The following is a 21,532-nucleotide window of genomic DNA, read 5'->3' as shown; positions in this document are numbered from 1 at the left end:
CAGATGCCCTCAGCTTTAATCTTTGTCTCTCTCTCCCTCTCTCTCTCTCTCTCTCTCTCTCTCTCTCTCTCTCTCTCTCTCTCCCTCTCTCTCTCTCCCTCTCTCTCTCTCCCTCTCTCTCTCTCTCTCTCTCTCTCTCTCTCTCTCTCGAAGAAGAAGAAGAAGAAGAAGAAGAAGAAGAAGAAGAAGAAGAAGCTCAGCTTGGCTTCATCCCTTCTTTATGAAGCATCTTGCATCATCTGCTCCTGTTAGCAGCCAGGTCACGAGAGCCCACATGGGGTAAAGGCATTACAGGTGACTGGGACTGAATGTGAGGTACACTACCTCACCTTCAGTGTGTACATAATGCTATCTCATACAATGGTGGTTCAGTGTTGGCAACAATATCTGCATGTGTCTTGTATGTGTCTTGTATGTGTCTTGTATAGGGGTGCTCCAAAAAATCGATTCTGAAAGGATCGCGATTCTTAATGCCACGATTCCTGGATCGATTCCAAACTCCCAAGAATCGATTCTTAAAATCGTAAAAAAAAAAAAAAAAAAAAAAACATTACAGTGCACCTGAACGCAACATGCAAGATACCGGCTGCATAAGTGTCCAAATGTTCATGTCATTTGTGTACTGTACTGCCACGGTGCCACCACCTCTTGCACTTAAGAACTCTGGTTAATGTATTCCCCCCAAAAGTCTACAGATCCCCCCCAGCCTATAAATCCATCTTATCTGAAGAACATAAGGGGGGAATTCCCCCTAGTTTGCAAAATGAATTTAGGCCCTGACTGTAATACAGAAGTTGAATTTGAAGTTCAGCATTAATACATTTGTCATTTTTTGTCTTATATTTACCTTTGTGTGTTATTGCAATATAAAACTACATAATTGAGAATCGATTCTCGATTCTGGAATCGAGAATCGTTGGAATCGAGAATCGATTCTGGAATCGGATCGTGACCCCAGGAATCGGAATCGGATCGGATCGTGGCTTAGCCGGATCGGAGCACCCCTAGTCTTGTATGTGTCTTGTATGTGTCTTGTATGTGTCTTGTATGTGTCTTGTATGTGTCTTGTATGTGGCTCACCGTGTCAGCTTAGTGCCTATCTGTTGACGTGACTCCAGCCTCTCCTGGTCCGACTGCAGCGGCAGGATGTTCTTCTCCTCCAGCTCCCTCTGAGAGGGACGGTTATTCAGCTTGATGGCCAGAGAGTCCTTTCTCAAAACCTTCATAGCCAGTGTGCCTTCACAAATCACAACATTCAAATTGGTTATATTAATGTATAGAGAGGCAAAGTGAACGTTACTTCCCTGCTTTTCTCCCTGTACCAGCGCTGAAAAAATATGAATGGCGGTGAACGGAGAATAACGTTACTTTTTTGATCCCGTTTGAATTGTGCCACCGGGGGGGGGGGGGGGGTGCCAACGTTCATTTTGTCAATTTAAAACATATAACTTTGCATGTCAAGAAAGTCGCTGTTTTTTGGGGGGGTTCATTTTTGGGGGTTCAGCTCGTCTTTAAGTGTTTACTTGCCAGCAGCTTAGTTAGTCATTTCATAAGTGGACTGTAAACAGCTGCGCCTGTATAAATAGTTCATAATACAAATACATAATGCCCTTGTGATCAATAATTCACAACTCTCATTAAGAACTACAGCCCTAAGTGCTTCTCAGGGCATGTGCAAAAAAGATAAGTCATGTGACTTGTTTGCCTGTGCAAACACACACATACCTACAGGCACATAAGCATTGATGCACCATGTAAGCGTGTGTTGTAATTATTATGACGGGCGGCTGTTACATAATACACACCGACACCATTGAGCCATTTTGGGTAATTGATGCATACTAGGTGAGCAGATAAACAACCCAAGTAGCTGGTGGACGCCGGCTCCGAAAACTCCAAAAACAGCCCGGAAGGAAAGAGAGCCACCTACTTGTAAACAGTGTATCATCATCATCTTCCTCATCATCATCTTCCTCTTCCTCGTCTTCCTCCTCATCGTCGTCGTCGTCGTCCTCCTCTTCCTCGTCCTTGTACATGCCGGGCAGGTCCTCGCAGTGCGCCTCGTTGGGAAGGTTCTCTTTGTCGTTGTCACACTCGATCATCAGCGTGGGAACAGCGTGTATCATGGAACTGGCGTTGGTGAGAAAGGGGCAAAGGTCACGTGAAGTGGGTTTAGCTTGTTAGGTAAAACAACACAGGAGGGCGGCTAGCTGGATGGAATGTAAGAGTGTGTAAAACAGGGAAAGAGAAACGGAGGTGATGGGGTGGGGGAGATCAGGTCACATGGTATCCTGTAGAGCAGTGGTTCCCAACCTTTTTTGTGCCAAGGACCGCTAGATACATGGAGAGAAAAAAGTTGCGGACCGGTTGTCAATTTGAATGGTTTTAGTTACATATATATTTACTCACCAGGTGGCGACAAAGGGTAAATAACAGCCTTTTGTGTTGTACTGTATGTAGCCTACAGTATTTATGTTTTTGTTTGAACTACAAACATAAATAAACGTCAACTTGAAACTATGTTTCAACTACCACACACAGCCTATAATATTATAGCCTATGTTTATTAAAAAGAATAAAAAAATAAAAAAAATTGGACCGGCTCGCGGCCCGGTACCAAATGCATTGCGGCCCGGTACCCGGTCCGCGGCCTGGTGGTTGAGAACCACTGCTGTAGAGCAGTGGTTCTCAACTGCTGTAGAGCAGTGGTTCTCAACTGGTCTAGGCTCACGACCCACATTTTTCCCATTTTTGCACAGCCGTGTGTTCAGTGACACAATAAGAATACTTTTTATTTCAGTGCGTTCAGTAAGACACTCAACACTCAGTAGTTTTGACTCAATTTGTCCACTAAGTTATCAATATAAAGTGATGTACATATTATTACACTACCTGGGTGACTTAAACTTAACCTACAGAGAGTGATCTGTGAAAACGAGATGTAAACAGAACAGGAGAAAACCCAGTGGAGCCTTTAGCCTTTCTGGCTAAATGGATGATTGCAAAGAGAGGCGATGCTGAGAGCAGAGCCTGGCCAGCAGGAAATCACCTCAGACAGCCCACCAATCAGAGAGCAAAGCCTGGCCAGCAGGAAATCACCTCAGACAGCCCACCAATCATACTGATGGATGCTGAGGTGTGGGGGTGGGGAGGGGCTGACGTGCCAGATACATTCCCATTTAATCAGAGATCAGGGGGGGGGTTGATAACACAGCGTTTTCCATCTGTGATGTTATGTCAGATGCTGACGAACTGTGTCTGGCAGTTGCTGAATCTGAAAATACTGAACTCCCTACATGCATTGCAGCAAGGAGGTACTAAGACTGCGTCAATTTGTCTTCTACAATACTACCAAAGTACAGCCCTTCCACAGCTACGTATTCACCTCATTTTCTGTCGTCCATCTGTGCTCCTAATTTCACCCGTTTGATTAAAACCTTGGACAGCTTCACCAGATGCTCAAACATGATCCAGAGGCGCATCAGCCAAAAGGCAAGTAGAGCAGTTGGGCTCTTAGCTGTCTGCATCTGGACCCCTATGATCATCTGCACGGTTTGATCCTCACCTCTCAAACCTCTGCATGGTGAGGGCCAGGGTCCTATTGAGTTCCTCCATGATACGGCTGGAGGGGTGGAGAGAGACGGGCAGCGTCCCGTACTGCAGCGAGTGCCCGCCGAGCGCAGCGTGGCTAGGAGGGCCGGGGCACTTCTGGAAGGCGAGGGGCGAGGGCTCCAAGCTCCCTGCAGGCACGCAGATCATGAGCTTCTTTGGAGGTAGAGGAGGAGATAACTTCATCAACATACACGGCAACTTCACGGGGGCACCGTCTGCACCGGGAGAGGAGAGGGAGGACATGACAGGCTCAAGACTTTGCACGCACGCACAGGTGCAACTGAAAACGAACGAATGAAGACGCGCGCACCTGTCATGTGATTAGGCAGCCTGTGGAAGGGTTTGGGCGGCAACGCGGGCGGCTGCTTGTGGAGCGTAGGAGGTCTGGAGAGGGTCGACTCCACGCAGTCACCCGGATACACGGTGGACTTCTTTGTGGGAGGAGCCTGGTTGGATTTCTGTTGACACAGCCCCTCACCAGGCATCTGGAACTCCAATGTACCTGAGGAGGGGGAGGGGGAACAATCAGAGACCAGGATGCGTTAAGGTGGCGTTATTTCGAATCGCACATAGGTTACGCAAAAACCACGCCCTGTGCCCGCCTACGCAGCAGTCAAGCGCTGGGATTGGCCAGGCGATCATGCTCATGTTGGGCTCTCTGTTACAGGGACACCATTCCTGTGAGAAGCAACAACACCAAGCGAGGCTGCAGCGAGGCTGCAACGAGGATATTGAAAGACAAAATCCTATATCGCACCAAAGCATACAATGTATTTTAATGTTATTTGACTTTCTGACCACCCGCCTCAGTGCTTATTATGAGACCAGAATAACAGATGCTGCTGGCTGGCCATTGGGAAGGCTAACCCTTTACTTTTGGTTTTATTTATTGTGTATGATTCAACTTTTTATCTATGATTTTATATTATTGCATGTTTTTGTAGATTGTTGGGACTTCACTGGCCTGGAACAAACGGCTAGACTGGGGGGGGGGGGGAGAAGCTAGGCATATGTGCTGTAGCCTATTGTATTTTTAATTTGATATTTTTTATAGTTTTCATTTGCAGGTTAAACTGTCAGCTGAGCTCTGTTATTGAAGCTTTGGCTAAAGGCCTGAATTTTACAATGATGTTTTGAAATAAATGTTTAAAAATCAATTGCGTGTTAAAAGCTTGTGTTACGTTTGCCGTTTGGCATTAATACACTAATAATTAATTTAAATGTCCGCTATCAAGAGCAATTCAGTTGGTTCATGAAATCGCTGGGCTGCGTGCCCAGCAATTTGTGGTGTGGGAGATTCCAGCTGTCAAAAGAAGAAAAAAGACTTGCTCCTGGCCAATCGCGGCGCTTGACTGCTGCGTAGGCGGGCACAGGGCGTGGTTTTTGCGTAACCTATGTGCGATTCGAAATAACGCATTAAGGTGAGGAAACAACGGTGCAGATGAAGGCACTGATGCTTACCTACGGCTCCTTCCATGAGCTCAGTGCCTTCACGCTCTGACAGGCTGGAGCCGAGGAGCACAGGAGAACGTCCATTCTCCATCCTCACCTCCTCCCGCACAGCTGGGGCCGAGCCATCTACACAGGAGACAGAGAGGAGAGGAGAGGAAGAGGAGGAAACGAGAGAATCAAAGATGGACAGGTGGAAGATGAGCAGAAGATGGACAAGACAGTAGTTGAGTTTCCCCCTAATATGTGCTTGCAAAAGATGCTATACATCAAATCTGGTGCGAGGAGTCCATGAGAAATCAACTGTGCAAGTCCCTCGTCGTTTCTAACCTCGTCCAAGTCGGCCAAAAACACCAGGTGATTGACAGCTCTATTATTTGCATAATTGCAGTGGATGGAAACTCACATTATTTCGTATTTTCTTTTGCCGATTTTCTGAAAATTCGGTTAAAATGTGCGATGACATTTGGAGATGGAAACCCAACTACGGTTGCGTAGCTGTTTTTGCTTCTACAATAATATATGACACCATTGTTTTATGAGTTTCCAGCTATATTATCACCCCTGCTCCTCTGGACTCCCAGTCTCACCTTTCTCATAAACCTCCTTCAACAGCCCTTTCTTGATCAGCTCTTCTCTGCTCTGGCGAGTGGACATCTTCCTCTCCAACACTGTGGGGGCAGACAGGACATGGCATTGTCAAAAGAACTAAATACTAAAACATGGGGGCATTTGTATACCAGATACAAAGAACTTGATTAGTTGTTAGGAATGTGTTACGCTCCAGTAGACATCTGTTTGGGCTTTGCTGCCTGCATCAATATTGCTGACCACCTACTAATAATCATGTGGCTAAACAATCTAGCTACACACAAGCTGTCCTCTGTGAGATTCACGAGCGACATTATTCTGCTGTTCAACCCAAACAGCTGATTTAGGCAACAGTGTAGCTAAGTTATCTATGCACCTCTGCATGCCTTGACACTTTCTGTAAATATGTATGACCTAATGTACACCCGGTAATGCATATTCATATTGTCTTTACTTTTTCATCTGCTACATGCAGGGATACTCAACTTGCTTTGCCCGGGGGCCACTTTCGTGAAATGATAGAAGGCCAGGGGCCAGTTAATAAACAAACAATATACATTTTTCTGTAGCGGATTGTAGGTTTTTGGGGTGTCAGCCGGAGTTTAGTCTGACAATGTTGTGCACACCGGATAGTTAGTTAGGTTAAGTACACACATAAGTGCCTGGGTAGCGAGCAGACGGCGGTATTTGACAATTTAGCAGCTAAATCATAGATTATTGAAAGATATTCCATATTCCAGACTGAAATGCTATAACAGAAGTAGAGTATTGGCCAGAATGACATGAACATTTGGACACTTATTCAGCGGGTATCTTGCATGTTGCGTTCAGGTGCACTGTAAAAAAAAATATATATATATATATATATATATAAATAAATTGCAATTCCCTCGCGGGCCACACAGGGTATGAGTGTCACTGTGCTACATACTTACAAACTTACACATACTAGACATACTTTTGGATTCTCATACAGTATACCTATCTTTTATTTATCTGTCTCGATTATGCTCAACCGCTATTAGATTGCACACCCTGCGCATACATACTGCTACTCACATATTTTAGAGTTGATTTATTCTTCTAGCATGTTGTAATCGTCAGCTTATCTTTACGAGCCAGTTTTCCCACGGGGTTCATTTGAGTTTGGTCTGATCTCATCTTCTCGGAGGCAGACAGACGTGACTCTTTTCTGTTGCACTCTCACTCAACATGTTCTCATGTGCCACTTTTGGCTTTGCGCCTGGAGTTTGTTTTCAACAAGCTAGCTGGATGTTTGAGTCCATGTGAATAATGTTATCCACAGCAAAACACAGATGATAACATCATCAGCCAATTACTCAAACACCAACCGCTTCATCCAAAAGGTGAGAAAACAATATGGACCATTGTGTCAATAACAAGATAGCATTTTGTAAGCCGCAGGTCTGACTCAACAAATGGAGGAGTGACATGTCAGCGCACAGTATTATGCAACCGTAATAAGGTCTTTTGGGGCAGTGGTGGCCCGTCAGTTAGCGAAGCGAGCTTGTGACCGGAAGGTTGTCGGTTCAATCCCCGGGACTGGTAGGATAAATCTGGGTGGGGAAAGTGAAAAGGCAGACCCCCCCCCCCCCCCCTCATTACCACCACTGAGGTGCCCTTGAGCAAGGCCCTTAACCCCAACTGCTCCAGTGAAGCTGATCAGTGGCCAGCAGATCAGACTGTGGTTGTGCTGGTCAGCTTCCAGGTATGAATGTGTGTGTGAATGTGAACAGGGCACTCCTGAAAAAGAGAGCATTGCTCTCAGTGAGACTCCCCTTTTTGCCTAAGATCTGATTACTGCCATTAGACATATACTTATTTTTAACTATAAATATGATGCTGTGTTCATGTGCTGGTGGGAGGAGCTACTCAACCTATACAAGCTCCCCGCATTAAAAAGCGAATCCCCCTGTCAAACCACAGTGTCCAGTGAGAACCAGCCAGGCTTGGCCACCAGGGGCAGCTGACCTGGTGCCTCTCAGTGCAGATCCTCCCTTACATAACCACAATCATACACAGATCTTGCCTGCATCACCTATCTGCATCACCTATAGCAGCCCTCTAGAGAGAGAGTGGCGTCAGCGGAGGACCAAAATGCGAGACTCATTAGCCAATGAACAGCCAGGAATGGGTCTTCGTCTTCGTGCTACTTTTGCATGCTAAAATAAAGCTGACAATGTACAATTTGATTCAAGGGATGAAAAACCCTTTCAGAGTACAACACAAACTGTCTATTTTGCTGCAACTCGACAGTGCTGCTTTTTTTTTACTCAAGAGTTCCACTTTCTACTTCCTGGAAAAAAACTGGTCCATTGGAGTGAATGGAGATGTCGGAACTCTTCTATTATACGGCTCTGGCAGCCCCCTGCTCTGCAGCACAGCACCATTCTCCCATCCATCAACAACAGCACTTCCTCATTGGGAGAAGCATTTGGAGATGTGACAGCGGCGCACACTACTGGTGAAGCCAGGGTGGGGCGCGTGGAAAAGGGGCGGTGGCGTGGTGGGCATAAGGTGGTGTGGCACCTTCTCACCGGCAGAGGTCTGCTTGAACTTCTCACTCTTCTTCTTCCTCCATTTCCACGGCTTAAAGAGACGACCCAGAGTGGCAAATTTGCTCCGCCGTCGAATGGGAGGCGTGTGTGTGCCGGGTACCAACGAATCAGAGCGCATCGCGGCCAGTCTCTCCACTTCCTCAGCTGGAAAAGAAAACGGGACCAACAGGTTCATTAAAAACAAGCAGATGAACAACACAATTTTTTTTCCTGCTATTTGCTTGCCGAATTTGCCGAATTTTCTTTTACATGTTGCAAATGCACTCTATGATACAAAAGAACATATTTATGTAAATTACAAGTTATATGACGTTTATTTATCTAGAAGTCTCCACACATTATTCTCAGCATTAGAATGTAGAGGCACTGACTGTAATAGAGATGATGTAAGAATAAGCCCCATGCAGTGCCCCACCCCCAACATGCAGTGCCCCGCCCCAATGATTGATGGGATGAACCCACCCACCCACGACCTGAGAAGAGATTTCTCCAATGAGATCAATCGACCACACCCATCAATTTAACCTGTCACATCCCTACTGAGGCTCCAAATCACTTTGCACTTAAACAGATTTTTGCTACTGGAAAATAAGAATCTGTGTATTGTCAAACAAGTTATACATACATACATACAAACACTTTATATCGCACAAGCTGTTTAGAGAATTATGATGGACATTTTATGCATTTTAGCAGCTCCATCCACTTCCATGGTTCGACAGAAGACTGAGATGGAAACGGGGACGAACCCGTTGTGTGTTTGGTGGTCGTCCATACCTCAATGGAGTTTTCACTGATGTAGGGAGAGTAGATACAGTAGATAGATAGATAGATAGATAGATAGATAGATAGATAGATAGATAGATAGATAGATACAGTAGATAGATAGATACAGTAGATAGATAGATAGATAGATAGATACAGTAGATAGATAGATAGATAGATAGATAGATAGATAGATAGATAGATAGATAGATAGATAGATAGATAGATAGATAGATGTAGAGGTGGGGGAAAAAATCGATACACCATAGTATCGCGATATTTTGCCTGACGATATTGTATCGATATTGCAAAAAAAATAAAAATTGCAGGCCATGCCAGGCCACCGGGCTGCTATAAACTTTAGTTCCAAGGCCAGCAGTAAACAAACGGTAGCATATTTTCATTTTGTTTTAACAGTAACAGTTTTGTCATAACTGTAATTTACAAATTTCCCAGTTACTGAAGATGCACAAGATGTTTTGTGCAAGTGAAGTGAAGTTGCATTGTTCAAAAACTACATAAGTACAGTAGTCCACACACACATCCAGTTAAGGTGGACTGTAAGTAGACTGTAACAAACAGTTCAGTTTGTCAGGTGCATGCAAGTATGACTTTATGAAAGTTGTTGGTCTGTCTACTTGACAATGTTGCTGCAATAAAATGGTTGAAGTCAGATGTACAGACTGAAAAAGTGTTCTTATATAAACCAGATGTTGACAAAGCTTTCCTTTTGGGGACATCATTTGCAGTTGAAAAAGTAAGAAATCGCAATATATCGCAATATCGCAATATTCTATATATCGCAAAATCGGCGATATCGCAATATCGCAATACTATCGTATCGTGACTCAAGTATTGTTTTAGTATCGTATTGTGGGCATCTGGTGATTCCCACCCCTAATAGATAGATAGATAGATAGATAGATAGATAGATAGATAGATAGATAGATAGATAGATAGATAGATAGATAGATAGATAGATAGATAGATAGATAGAAAGAAATGTCATGGGCCTTGATGGCATTGGAGAGAGCATACACTGAAGTGTCCTGGTCGGCTTATCTTTCCCTGCCTCAAAAAGGTGTTTACCTGGCCTTATCTGGCCTTATCTAGCCCTGTGGTCACACGGTGGGGCGACATTCTTTGACTAGATCCCAGGCTTGTTATCATAGTGCTGGATCAAACGACTCTACCTCACAAGTTAAACTCACGGCTTGTTATCATATTGCTGGATCAAACGACTCTACCTCACAAGTTAAACTCACGGCTTGTTATCATAGTGCTGGATCAAACGACTCTACCTCACAAGTTAAACTCACAGCTTGTTATCATAGTGCTGGATCAAACGACTCTACCTCACAAGTTAAACTCACGGCTTGTTATCATAGTGCTGGATCAAATGACTCTACCTCACAAGTTAAACTCACGGCTTGTTATCATAGTGCTGGATCAAACGACTCTACCTCACAAGTTAAACTCACAGCTTGTTATCATAGTGCTGGATCAAACGACTCTACCTCACAAGTTAAACTCATGGCTTGTTATCATAGTGCTGGATCAAACGACTCTACCTCACAAGTTAAACTCATGGCTTGTTATCATAGTGCTGGATCAAACGACTCTACCTCACAAGTTAAACTCACAGCTTGTTATCATAGTGCTGGATCAAACGACTCTACCTCACAAGTCAAACTCACGGCTTGTTATCATAGTGCTGGATCAAATGACTCTACCTCACAAGTTAAACTCACGGCTTGTTATCATAGTGCTGGATCAAACGACTCTACCTCACAAGTTAAACTCATGGCTTGTTATCATAGTGCTGGATCAAACGACTCTACCTCACAAGTTAAACTCATGGCTTGTTATCATATTGCTGGATCAAACGACTCTACCTCACAAGTTAAACTCACGGCTTGTTATCATAGTGCTGGATCAAATGACTCTACCTCACAAGTTAAACTCATGGCTTGTTATCATAGTGCTGGATCAAACGACTCTACCTCACAAGTTAAACTCACGGCTTGTTATCATAGTGCTGGATCAAATGACTCTACCTCACAAGTTAAACTCATGGCTTGTTATCATAGTGCTGGATCAAACGACTCTACCTCACAAGTTAAACTCATGGCTTGTTATCATAGTGCTGGATCAAACGACTCTACCTCACAAGTTAAACTCATGGCTTGTTATCATATTGCTGGATCAAACGACTCTACCTCACAAGTTAAACTCACGGCTTGTTATCATAGTGCTGGATCAAACGACTCTACCTCACAAGTTAAACTCACGGCTTGTTATCATAGTGCTGGATCAAACGACTCTACCTCACAAGTTAAACTCACGGCTTGTTATCATAGTGCTGGATCAAACGACTCTACCTCACAAGTTAAACTCATGGCTTGTTATCATCAATGGACTAGGCTACTTTACAAGAGGAACAAAAGAAAACACAAAGCATCTACCTCTACAGGATTTTCTATGGATGTAAAACAAACACCATACGAAAAGGAACTAGCCTAATCCTACAATGATTTTTTTAAAGATAGACAAGACACAATTACATCACAGCTAAACTATACTATACAGTGTAGTGTGCAAAACTCCTATGCACATGTCAAAGAAAAAAGCAAAGTGAAAGATGCTTGCTTTATGAGGTTTCTAAGTATCCAAAAACCTACTGTAAAGAGCAGTCTTTTGCACAGTAGACTAACTATCCTGAATATTGTGGCACAGTTTGCTCTCAAAACTCACTAGCCTACTGAGGGCGGCTAATAAGAATATTAGAGTGGTTTTGTATGAAGTTAATACAGGACTGTCACTGATCTGAGCGCTGCTCCTGCGCCCCTGGGTGCTGCTGACTGTGTAGCGCATATCTTCCCCGGGTGGCCGCGGCAGGCAGGCAGGGAGCGGTCACCGAGAGATGCCAATATAAAACGAAGGATAACCCAACATAATGCTCTCACCCTCCAGCGGGTCGGCTCCCCGGCAGTTGCTGCATATGTGTTTGATCTCCTTGCCTATCTGGCAGTGGATGATGAACGGCATGTTGTTATTTGCAGCGGGTTGCTGCTGTCGCTGCTTGTGACGGGACTTCATCCTGACCAGGCAGAAAGCGCTCCTCTTCCTCGGCTTCTCTTCGGACAGCTCGGCCACTGTTGGAGACGGAGCGTCCGTCTGAGATAAGCCGTACCATGAACGCGGCAGCACCCCGCCTCCACAACCCGCCATATTTGCAGTGGTCTTCTGCAGGTTGGGACCCTCTCTATCCTCTCGCCCTCTGCTCCGGCGAAGAGAGGGGGGGGATTTGAAACGGTCCTCTGCTCGGTCCGCCCATATCGGTCCGCCAGCGTCAAGCTGACCAGCGTCAAGCTAGCCAGCCGGAGTAGAAAGCAACACTTCCGTTTAAAACATTTTAAAAATAAAACCCCTTAATACATTGTGCAATGCCAAAACTACACACATTATGTTAATCTGAGTTAAAATTGGCTAAGTGGAAATAGCTAGGGGTGCCGCTCGCTGAGGAAGTGTGACTGCGTTAATAAATCCACTCTGACGCACACTGAAATGAGAGTGCGAAGGTACGGTACATTACAATGGCGCTCCCAATTTACGAGCGGTCCAGTGTGCGCTCTGGGCGCATGTTCTTCATCTGTGGATGCGATTTTCGAACACTCCAATACTTTTTTCATTTTATTTTGAAGATAAAATAACCTTTCTTCCTGCTGTAGTCTGGCTTTTGTTTGTAAGCTTGACACAGCGCTACTAGACTGAACGACCCGCCCCTTAAACGCAGCTAACCAATCCTAGGTCGCTGTTGCGCGTTGGAATAGAGACGTCAGCCCGGGAGATTAGAATATAGAATGAAGCTCACTGCGTACAAAATGTAGGCCTACAAAATGACCATCTATAAATTACACCAAGTCATGCATCCAACATTTATAGGCTATCTTTGACATTGATTGAAGACAACAACAGCAGCAGCAGCAACAGCAGCAACAACAACAACAACAACAACAACAACAACAACAACAACCACAACCACAACCACAACAACAACCACAACAACAAGTGTGTGTAAGTGATAAGTGCGTGCGTGTGATACTGGGTGGCTGCTGTGGCCAATAAACCAGCTTACCGACCGACTGGTATAATTAGCACCTATCATAGCACCTATCATTAGCATTAGTTGACAGCATGGAATTTACAACAAATCTGGAATCGCCGGAGGAATAGTCCATCTTTTTAAACTCGATCCCTGAAAGCAATAAAGGGTCACAACTTGTAGTTCGCAACTACTACCAGCAGGTGGAGCTCAGTTCTAGGAAATGAGCAGAGCAATACACAAATATCTCTCTCTCTCTCTCTCTCTCTCTCTCTCTCTCTCTCTCTCTCTCTCTCTCTCTCTCTCTCTCTCTCTCTCTCTCTCTCTTTCTCTCTCTCTCTCTCTCTCTCATGAAACAGACAAGCTGCAGGGTGTAGGATAGGAGGAGTTGTCTAATCAAAGCTGACTCACTCTAATCCCCTTCATGTTGGATAGAATAGTAGATGGGGTGTATTGTGCAGTGGGTGTGGGGGGTGTGTGTGTGTGTGTGTGTGTGTGTGTGTGTGTGTGTGTGTGTGTGTGTGTGTGTGTGTGCGTGCGTGCAGTGGGTGTGGGGTGTGAGAGGGGGGTATTTTGCAGGGTGGTATAGCCAGAGTAGGGTGGGCTGCCCCTGCCATCCTGCATTTCGGAAGTTTGCGAATGTGGTTTGCGTATGTGGTCGCAGCGATTGCAAAATGGCAGTTGTGTTTTTGTCATTTCAGTTGTTTACAGACTGCATGTGTAAAAACATTGCACTTTAGCACATGTGTGTAAACACTGCCTTTAGTGCATGTGTAAAAACACTGCACTTTAGTATTTCCGATGACTGTCCTTTACCCCAAATATCTCCTCTGCATCTTCTCTGGCCCTCGGTCTGCATCTTCTCTGGCCCTCGGTCTGCATCGGTCTACTCTGCATCGGGCAAGAGAGATTCATTGTCCTCTGGCCTGGTGCTAATTTAGGCCCCGAATATTTAGCATGTAAAATTCATGTGCCGCTCTGTCGCTGAGACAGATAGGTGGAGACCTGCAGACTCACTCCACCACTTCATCGACTGTATTCCTGGTGAAGATGCTGACTGTTGCTATGCTGTGGAATAATCGGCATGTCTACTCTGAAGGGCACACATACACAATGATCTGGGTGTTCCTGGGTACGACCAGCATGTTAGATTGTTAAGTTAAGTTAAGTGATCTGGGTGTTCCTGGGTACGACCAGCATGTTAGATTGTTAAGTTAAGTTAAGTGATCTGGGTGTTCCTGGGTACGACCAGCATGTTAGATTGTCAAGTTAATTGATCTGGGTGTTCCTGGGTACGACCAGCATGTTAGATTGTTAAGTTGAGTGATCTGGGTGTTCCTGGGTACGACCAGCATGTTAGATTGTCAAGTTAAGTTGAGTGATCTGGGTGTTCCTGGGTACGACCAGCATGTTAGATTGTTAAGTTGAGTGATCTGGGTGTTCCTGGGTACGACCAGCATGTTAGATTGTTAAATTGAGTGATCTGGGTGTTCCTGGGTACGACCAGCATGTTAGATTGTTAAGTTGAGTGATCTGGGTGTTCCTGGGTACGACCAGCATGTTAGATTGTTAAGTTGAGTGATCTGGGTGTTCCTGGGTACGACCAGCATGTTAGATTGTTAAGTTGAGTGATCTGGGTGTTCCTGGGTACGACCAGCATGTTAGATTGTTAAGTTGAGTGATCTGGGTGTTCCTGGGTACGACCAGCATGTTAGATTGTTAAGTTGAGTGATCTGGGTGTTCCTGGGTACGACCAGCATGTTAGATTGTTAAGTTAAGTGATCTGGGTGTTCCTGGGTACGACCAGCATGTTAGATTGTTAAGTTGAGTGATCTGGGTGTTCCTGGGTACGACAAGCATGTTAGATTGTTAAGTTAAGTGATCTGGGTGTTCCTGGGTACGACCAGCATGTTAGATTGTTGCCGTGTGCAACTTGGATGGAAGGGTCTGAGCATGCAATGGTTTGTAGTAGACGATTAGCTCCGCAGCAGGGCAGAGCCTAATTCACTCCTCTCCTTGACTTAACAATATCCCTCTTCAGGAGACAGACAGTGAGCCAGCTGTGCCACTGAGAGGTGGCTTCCACTGGCCCCTGAATAAAACACACAGGCTGGACAAAATTGCCAGTACTCCAAGACAGACACACAGACAAAACCTCAAACCTCCAAAATGACAGCTTTATAGAAAGAGAGGTGAGAGAGAGAGAGAGAGAGAGAGAGAGAGAGAGAGAGAGAGAGAGAGAGAGAGAGAGAGAGAGAGAGAGAGAGAGAGAGAGAGAGAGAGAGAAAACATAATGTGTTACAGTGTTTTCATCCTTGGCTGATGGAAGATCAGCATCATCAGGTCATGAGGTGTTGTTCCCGTGACAACAGTGCATCCCTCTGCATCAACACAGCAGCAAACACACGGAACAGAGCTAAATAATGTATGACGTTATTAGGAAGGACAATGGAAATGTGAGGAAATAGAATGTTCAATTTTCACCGTCTACTAGGGGTGTCACGATACACTAATTTCACGATACGATACGATACGATATTTTAACGATACGATATTCTAACCCTATAACTATAAAACAACATGGAAGATAATGCTTCTCTTGCAATAGAATGTGTCACACTGTCACAAACTAAATGTTTGTTGCATGGTGAAAGAAAAATAAAGTATACAATCTATTTCTTAAATAACTCATGCTCAATGGTCCCTAAACTTATGTAATCTTATGTACCCCTTGAGCTGTTTTGCCATGCCAGTAGTAGTCTACCCCCACACTCATGCGTGTTGATTCTGCTAAATTTGTTCTATTATTATTCATTCATTTTTTTTTATTTATTTTTTTACGATATCATTTTTTTCTGACGATATCGACATCGTGACGTTTCGATATCGCGATATATCGTGCGACGAAATATCGTGACACCCCTACCGTCTACCCTTTTCATGATCTCATTCTCATTCTCTAGTCTACTGTATGTAATGAATGTATATCAAGTGACAGAACAGCAGAGCCTGTAGGACAATGTGTGTGTGTGTGTGTGTGTGTGTGTGTGTGTGTGTGTGTGTGTGTGTGTGTGTGTGTGTGTGTGTGTGTGTGTGTGTGTACATCCCTGAAAATGTGTCAATGTGAGCCATGGCAAATCACAGAGATATGAGTCACCCGTCTCTCTTCCTCCTCTCTGTCTGTCTCCTGCCATCTCTCTCTTTCTCTTCCCGTCCTCTCCCTCCTCTCTGTCTGTCTCCTACCATCTCTCTCTTTCTCTTCCTGTCCTCTCCCTCCTCTCTGTCTGTCTTCTACCATCTCTCTCTTTCTCCTTCCTGTCCTCTCCCTCCTCTCTGTCTGTCTCCTACCATCTCTCTCTCTTTCTCCTTCCCGTCCTCTCCCTCCTCTCTGTCTGTCTCCTACCATCTCTATCCGGCTCATCTGCTCTGATGCAGGCTCTTACTCTTCACCAATAGCAACAAGATGCTTAAAAGAAAAAGTCCACCCACAACACTGTTAAAACAAGCGCAATTTCGCAATAGCTGCGACCACATGCGAATTTCCGACTGCTCTGCCTCTGCCACCCTGCATTTTGAAATTTGCGCCCGTCCCCCTTTTAGCAAATGAGCATGAACACAAACACACACTTTCACCAACACACTTGTCCTCCATGCCAAATTTCAGCCTCCTGGTGCGAAAACTGTGCCCGCTGCAGGGCGGTGAACTTGTTGTGGCCCGTCTGACCGACCAACTGACCGACAGAGAGCTGCTGCTCGCAGCTACAAATACAGTGATTGGCAATGCACCTTCCATTTCTGGATCCATTTAGTTGTTTGGTGGTGTATCCTTCCGATTCCTATGGATAATTATAGACGATGTGACATCATGTTGAGATACTTCCAGCGCATATACACATATATACAATACCTCAAACATTTGACCGGAAATCATAAACACTGTTTTGTTGACTTGACTTGGGACTTGAGTGCAAAGACTTGAGACTGACTTTTGACTTGCAAAACAATGACTTGTTCCCACCTCTGCCAATTTCTCCAGTGACAGTAGCCTAAATAGACTGCAATTTCAGTAAGGGGTGTGTGACTAGCATTTTCTCGACTGGAAAAACGGCCTCTCTTGCTGTTACTAGTGTGGTCGTTTTCATTGCTCTCTCCACCTGTAGGTGTTGAAAAGTATTCTGCAAAACGTATGAGATCACTGCCCTGAAGTAAAAAGAAGATGAGGCAGGTGGAGGAAAAGGGGGTGCAACAAAAAAGGTAAATGACAAACCTTTGATCACAAAAGAACACACAGACAAACTGTTAGAATATAACGAGAGATGTCCGGGAGTGTAGAAAGCCCCGTGAAGTAAGCGTGGAAAGCCGTCCTTCTTGTTTTGGGTCTGTTGCTAGGCAGAGCGAAACGCTTTAAGGCAGCTGTAAACCGTTGCTAGGCAGAGCGAAACGCTTTACGGCCGTAGCAAAACAGACTCAAAACAGCCTTCCTCGCTACTCTCTGCTCTCGCGAACACCTCTCGTTATATTCTAACAGTTTGAAAGTCATTTTGTAATCTTGTGGTTATGGCCGAAGTGGCTGCCGCAAACCCTTTCGTTTCACTTCCTGATCTGCCCCCGGCCCGCACACACAGACTATAATCAGCAAGACGGCACTCGCCGATTCACTCGGCGTTGGTCTCATCTACTATTAGAGGTAAGATGTGAGGCATCGATATTCAATTTAGACCGTTTAATAACAATCGAAAATCTTGCTCGTAGCTACTTTAAGAAACGGATTGTGGTGAAATGATCTCAGCATGGCTCTGTACTGCATGTGGCTGGAGGGGGTCAGGTCACGCTCAACAGAGCAAAGAACCCTCTGGGGAAAGCTACAGTACCTGTGTCAGCCTCCATTACTCTTGTTTACTATGTCCAACACCCAAATACACCCACCTCCCACACACATACTGTATGAACACCAGAGTGACCAGAGAGACATGCGCATGCACACACACACACACACACACACACACACACACACACACACACACACAAGCATGAACACATGTACACACACGTGCACACACACACGTGCACACACACACACACACACACACACACACGTGCACACGCACGCACGCACTCGGACACAGAAGATGGCATAGCTATTATTGGTCACGGTTATGCATGGTGACACATGCACACACTTCAAAGGGAGGATTGGATTTGTGTGGGTTCCATTTATGCAAAACAACAGCTAACGACACAAACATCAATGAGAAACAGGAGCGAGTGGGCAGAGAGGTGGCTTTACTGGTGACAGAAAAGGCTGAGATTGAAGCAAAGCGATATTGGGGAATTAGACGAAGGGAAACGGCGGTAATAAATACAACCAAAATGAAATGAACATGATGTTACTAATATAGCCTCTTCGTCAGGTCCTCTTGATGACGACCTGATGAAGAGCTGAGGCTCGAAACGTTGTCCTAAGTAAAGTATTGTTTGGAGCATACGAGTGTGTGCGGGTTCTATTATTTCTACTGTAATTTATATCAAACCCACAAAGTGATGTGCGTATGTTTTCCATTTTTTTAGGAGATCAAATTTGAGCCATGCTGTATGGACAATCTTATACACAAATATTCAATAAAGCAATCTGCTGCTGATATTGTCTGGAGGCAGGATCATCTACTTGAGAGAGGGTCTTACATGTAATAGAAAACAACATGGTTGAAGGCTAGAGAGGACAGTTGAGAGAGAGGATGTGTTTAGGTGTGTCAGTCTGACCATCATGAGTCGTAAAGGTCTAAGTGGCTAAAAGAGGCCATATACACTTGCATCATGGATGTGAGTGATTCCTGCTCTTATATGTACAGTAGATTGATGATTTAAGATTTCGTTCACATAACTAAAGGGCTTTTCACACTACATGCTCTTAGTCCGGGGCTATCTAAGCCCTGGGCTAAGAGTAGGGCTCAGATAGCCCCAGGCTAACTTAGCCCCTTTTCACACAAACGCATTGTTAACCCAGGTTAACCTAAAACCAGGCGGGCTATGCGATTCACATTGTTTCACACTGGCAACTTTTAGCCCTGCTGTGTTTAGATGGAAAATCAGGTTCTGCTCCAGATCAGGGCCAGACAGCCGGGGCTGAAGTCGGGGGTTCGCCCACTTTGGAGTGGGCCTGGATTGTGCAAGTGCGAAAGCTCTCTTAGCCCAAGGCTGAGACTGACATCACCCCCCGGCTAAGTGTAGTGTGAAAAGCCCTTAAGTGTAATTCCTCACCTTTTCTTGAGGCAGCGATGAGAGTGGTTATAAAAAGAAAGCTGTAAGTTATACATTATGATAAAATAGTCTCAGCTGGCTAGACTATACCTTCAATGATGGCCACTGAGTAAGTCATAGTATGTTAGAAGAGCTGTTGTGATGAAAAATAAAATGCAGACAATGCTGAATAATATCTGGTTGGGGATTTTCTGAGAGTTGGCATCTGTCCGAAAATGAAAATATAGACTATAGTCTCAGACCTATGGGCTAACACGCATAGACTGTATAATAATAATCACGCCATGTGACTGGGATTTGTCACATCGGGCAATTCTGGGGGAGGGAATGGACGCGATTCAGATGCGATTATTGTTATTAGTATTATTATTATTGATATTATTATTATTATTATTATTATTATTATTATTATTATTATTATTATTACAAACTCTCATACAATCTAATGTGGATGATTATGTGTGAGAGGAGAAATGCAATTCCATGCAAATCCATCGTCTATTCAGCTCGGTGGCTGTTTTCAGCACCGAGGAGTAGTGGACAGCTCCGTCCAGACGCTGCTGACTTGATATGATATTGAGCAGCCTTTCTGTGGGATGAGGCGGATGGGAAATTCACTGAAAAGCAAAAGTGATCATTTTCAAATGAGAAAGATGAAGATGAAACCAGCCCAGCCGCCGCCTGACAGTAAGGCTGAGTACAAAACCCTATCAGAAGAATGCCTATGATGCAGGTTTCGCGACAGCTACCCTCGTGACCATGGCAACAACAATGGCAACAATCACTAAATCTGTCTAGTTGTTGCTATAGGACACAGGAGGCGTTAAGCTATGGCATTTGGAAAGGACGGCGCATGCCAGAATATCCACCCATCATCACCTACTACTTCTTCGAATGCCAGAACAAGTCCGACTGCATTTCAGGAGCAAGTTCATAGCCTAGCTACTTCAGTGCATTGCAGGCGACAGTATAAGGCGGAGTCTGGTTCAAGCAGTGTAGGCTAGGCTATAGCAATCACGCCAATCGTCTGTGTGGATCATAATTAGGTGTCCCTTCTCGAGCAGAACACATCACTGTCTGCGAGTTGCAATAATAGCCTATTATGGGAAATGAGCATCGCTCATCTGCCACCAATGCGTGAGTCACTGTGTGTCACCAGCAGCACACAATGTGCAGCTCAGTACCATGGAGACCGCCAGACCTGCACAATCACCAGAGTCACGCTGGGTGGCAACTGTCACAAGGGACGATCAAACAATTTCACCTCAAAACAATTTTTGTTGCGATGTTTCCCCTTTTGAGCGCTAGTAATATCCCCAGACTTGAGGCGCTGCCTCCGTGCTGCTGCTGCTGCTGGCTGCCTACCTGTCTCCAGGTGCAGAGAGATCCTCGCCTCGTTGATGTAAGGCGTATCGCTCTTGGACCGGACTCTCCGGATCGGTCTGCGGTCTACTACCTCACCCTCCGGGGGCGCCGCCGCCGCCATGTTCGGCCAGCCGGGGCAGCGTCCACCACACCGGCGACCGGCGGGACTGTCTACGAGAGATTCGGCGCCGCCGCCGCTCAAGCACCCGTAGACGGTGTGGGAGGGAGGGAGGGGCGGGCTATGATGATGGTGATCGAGGGTTGAGAGAGAGAGAGAGAGAGAGAGAGAGAGACAGAGAGAGAGAGACGAGACGCGCGCACATGCACACGCACACACACACACACACACACACACACACACACACACACACACACACACACACACACACACACACACACACACACACACACACACACACACTCATACACACACACACACACACACACACACACACACACACACACACACACACACACATACACACACACACACACACACACACACACACGCACACACACACACACACGCACACACACACACACACACGCACACACACACACAATTGGCTTGATAAATTGATTTTTGTCCCGCTCATTTCCTATAAGTCAGCTCCACCTGCTCAAGTTCCAGCAAAAGGTTAAGCTAACATTGGCTAACTGCTCACTGAAAACACCATGGCCGGGAGAGATAATAGTCTAGGTCCTAGACCAGGGATACTCAACTTGCTTTGCCCGGGGGCCACTTTCGTGAAATGATAGGAGGCCAGGGGCCAGTTAATAAACAAACAATATACATTTTTCTGTAGCG

The 21,532-nt window shown here is 45.2% G+C and overlaps 1 protein-coding gene across 1 annotated transcript in view; it reads right to left on the bottom strand.

Moving 5' to 3' along the window:
- The window catches only part of phactr1 (phosphatase and actin regulator 1), a 26,407-nt gene extending 5,553 nt beyond the window's left edge, over positions 1–20,854 (bottom strand). Inside the window, exons 1-8 of the mRNA XM_083648176.1 lie at positions 20,725–20,854; positions 8,211–8,375; positions 5,652–5,732; positions 5,074–5,190; positions 3,923–4,114; positions 3,566–3,827; positions 1,931–2,130; positions 1,081–1,237 (exon numbers count right to left, since the gene is read on the bottom strand). Of these exons, the coding sequence (XP_083504302.1) occupies positions 1,081–1,237; positions 1,931–2,130; positions 3,566–3,827; positions 3,923–4,114; positions 5,074–5,190; positions 5,652–5,732; positions 8,211–8,375; positions 20,725–20,845 (1,295 nt within the window). The 5' untranslated portion in view covers positions 20,846–20,854. The remainder of the gene's footprint in view (positions 1–1,080; positions 1,238–1,930; positions 2,131–3,565; positions 3,828–3,922; positions 4,115–5,073; positions 5,191–5,651; positions 5,733–8,210; positions 8,376–20,724) is intronic.
- Positions 20,855–21,532: the final 678 nt, after the last annotated feature.

The sequence above is a fragment of the Poromitra crassiceps genome, assembly GCF_964638095.1.
Source record: "Poromitra crassiceps genome assembly, chromosome: 12".
Lineage (NCBI taxonomy): Eukaryota > Metazoa > Chordata > Actinopteri > Beryciformes > Melamphaidae > Poromitra > Poromitra crassiceps.
Note: the sequence above shows the minus strand (reverse complement) of the source record. Positions and strands in the feature narration are given on the sequence as shown.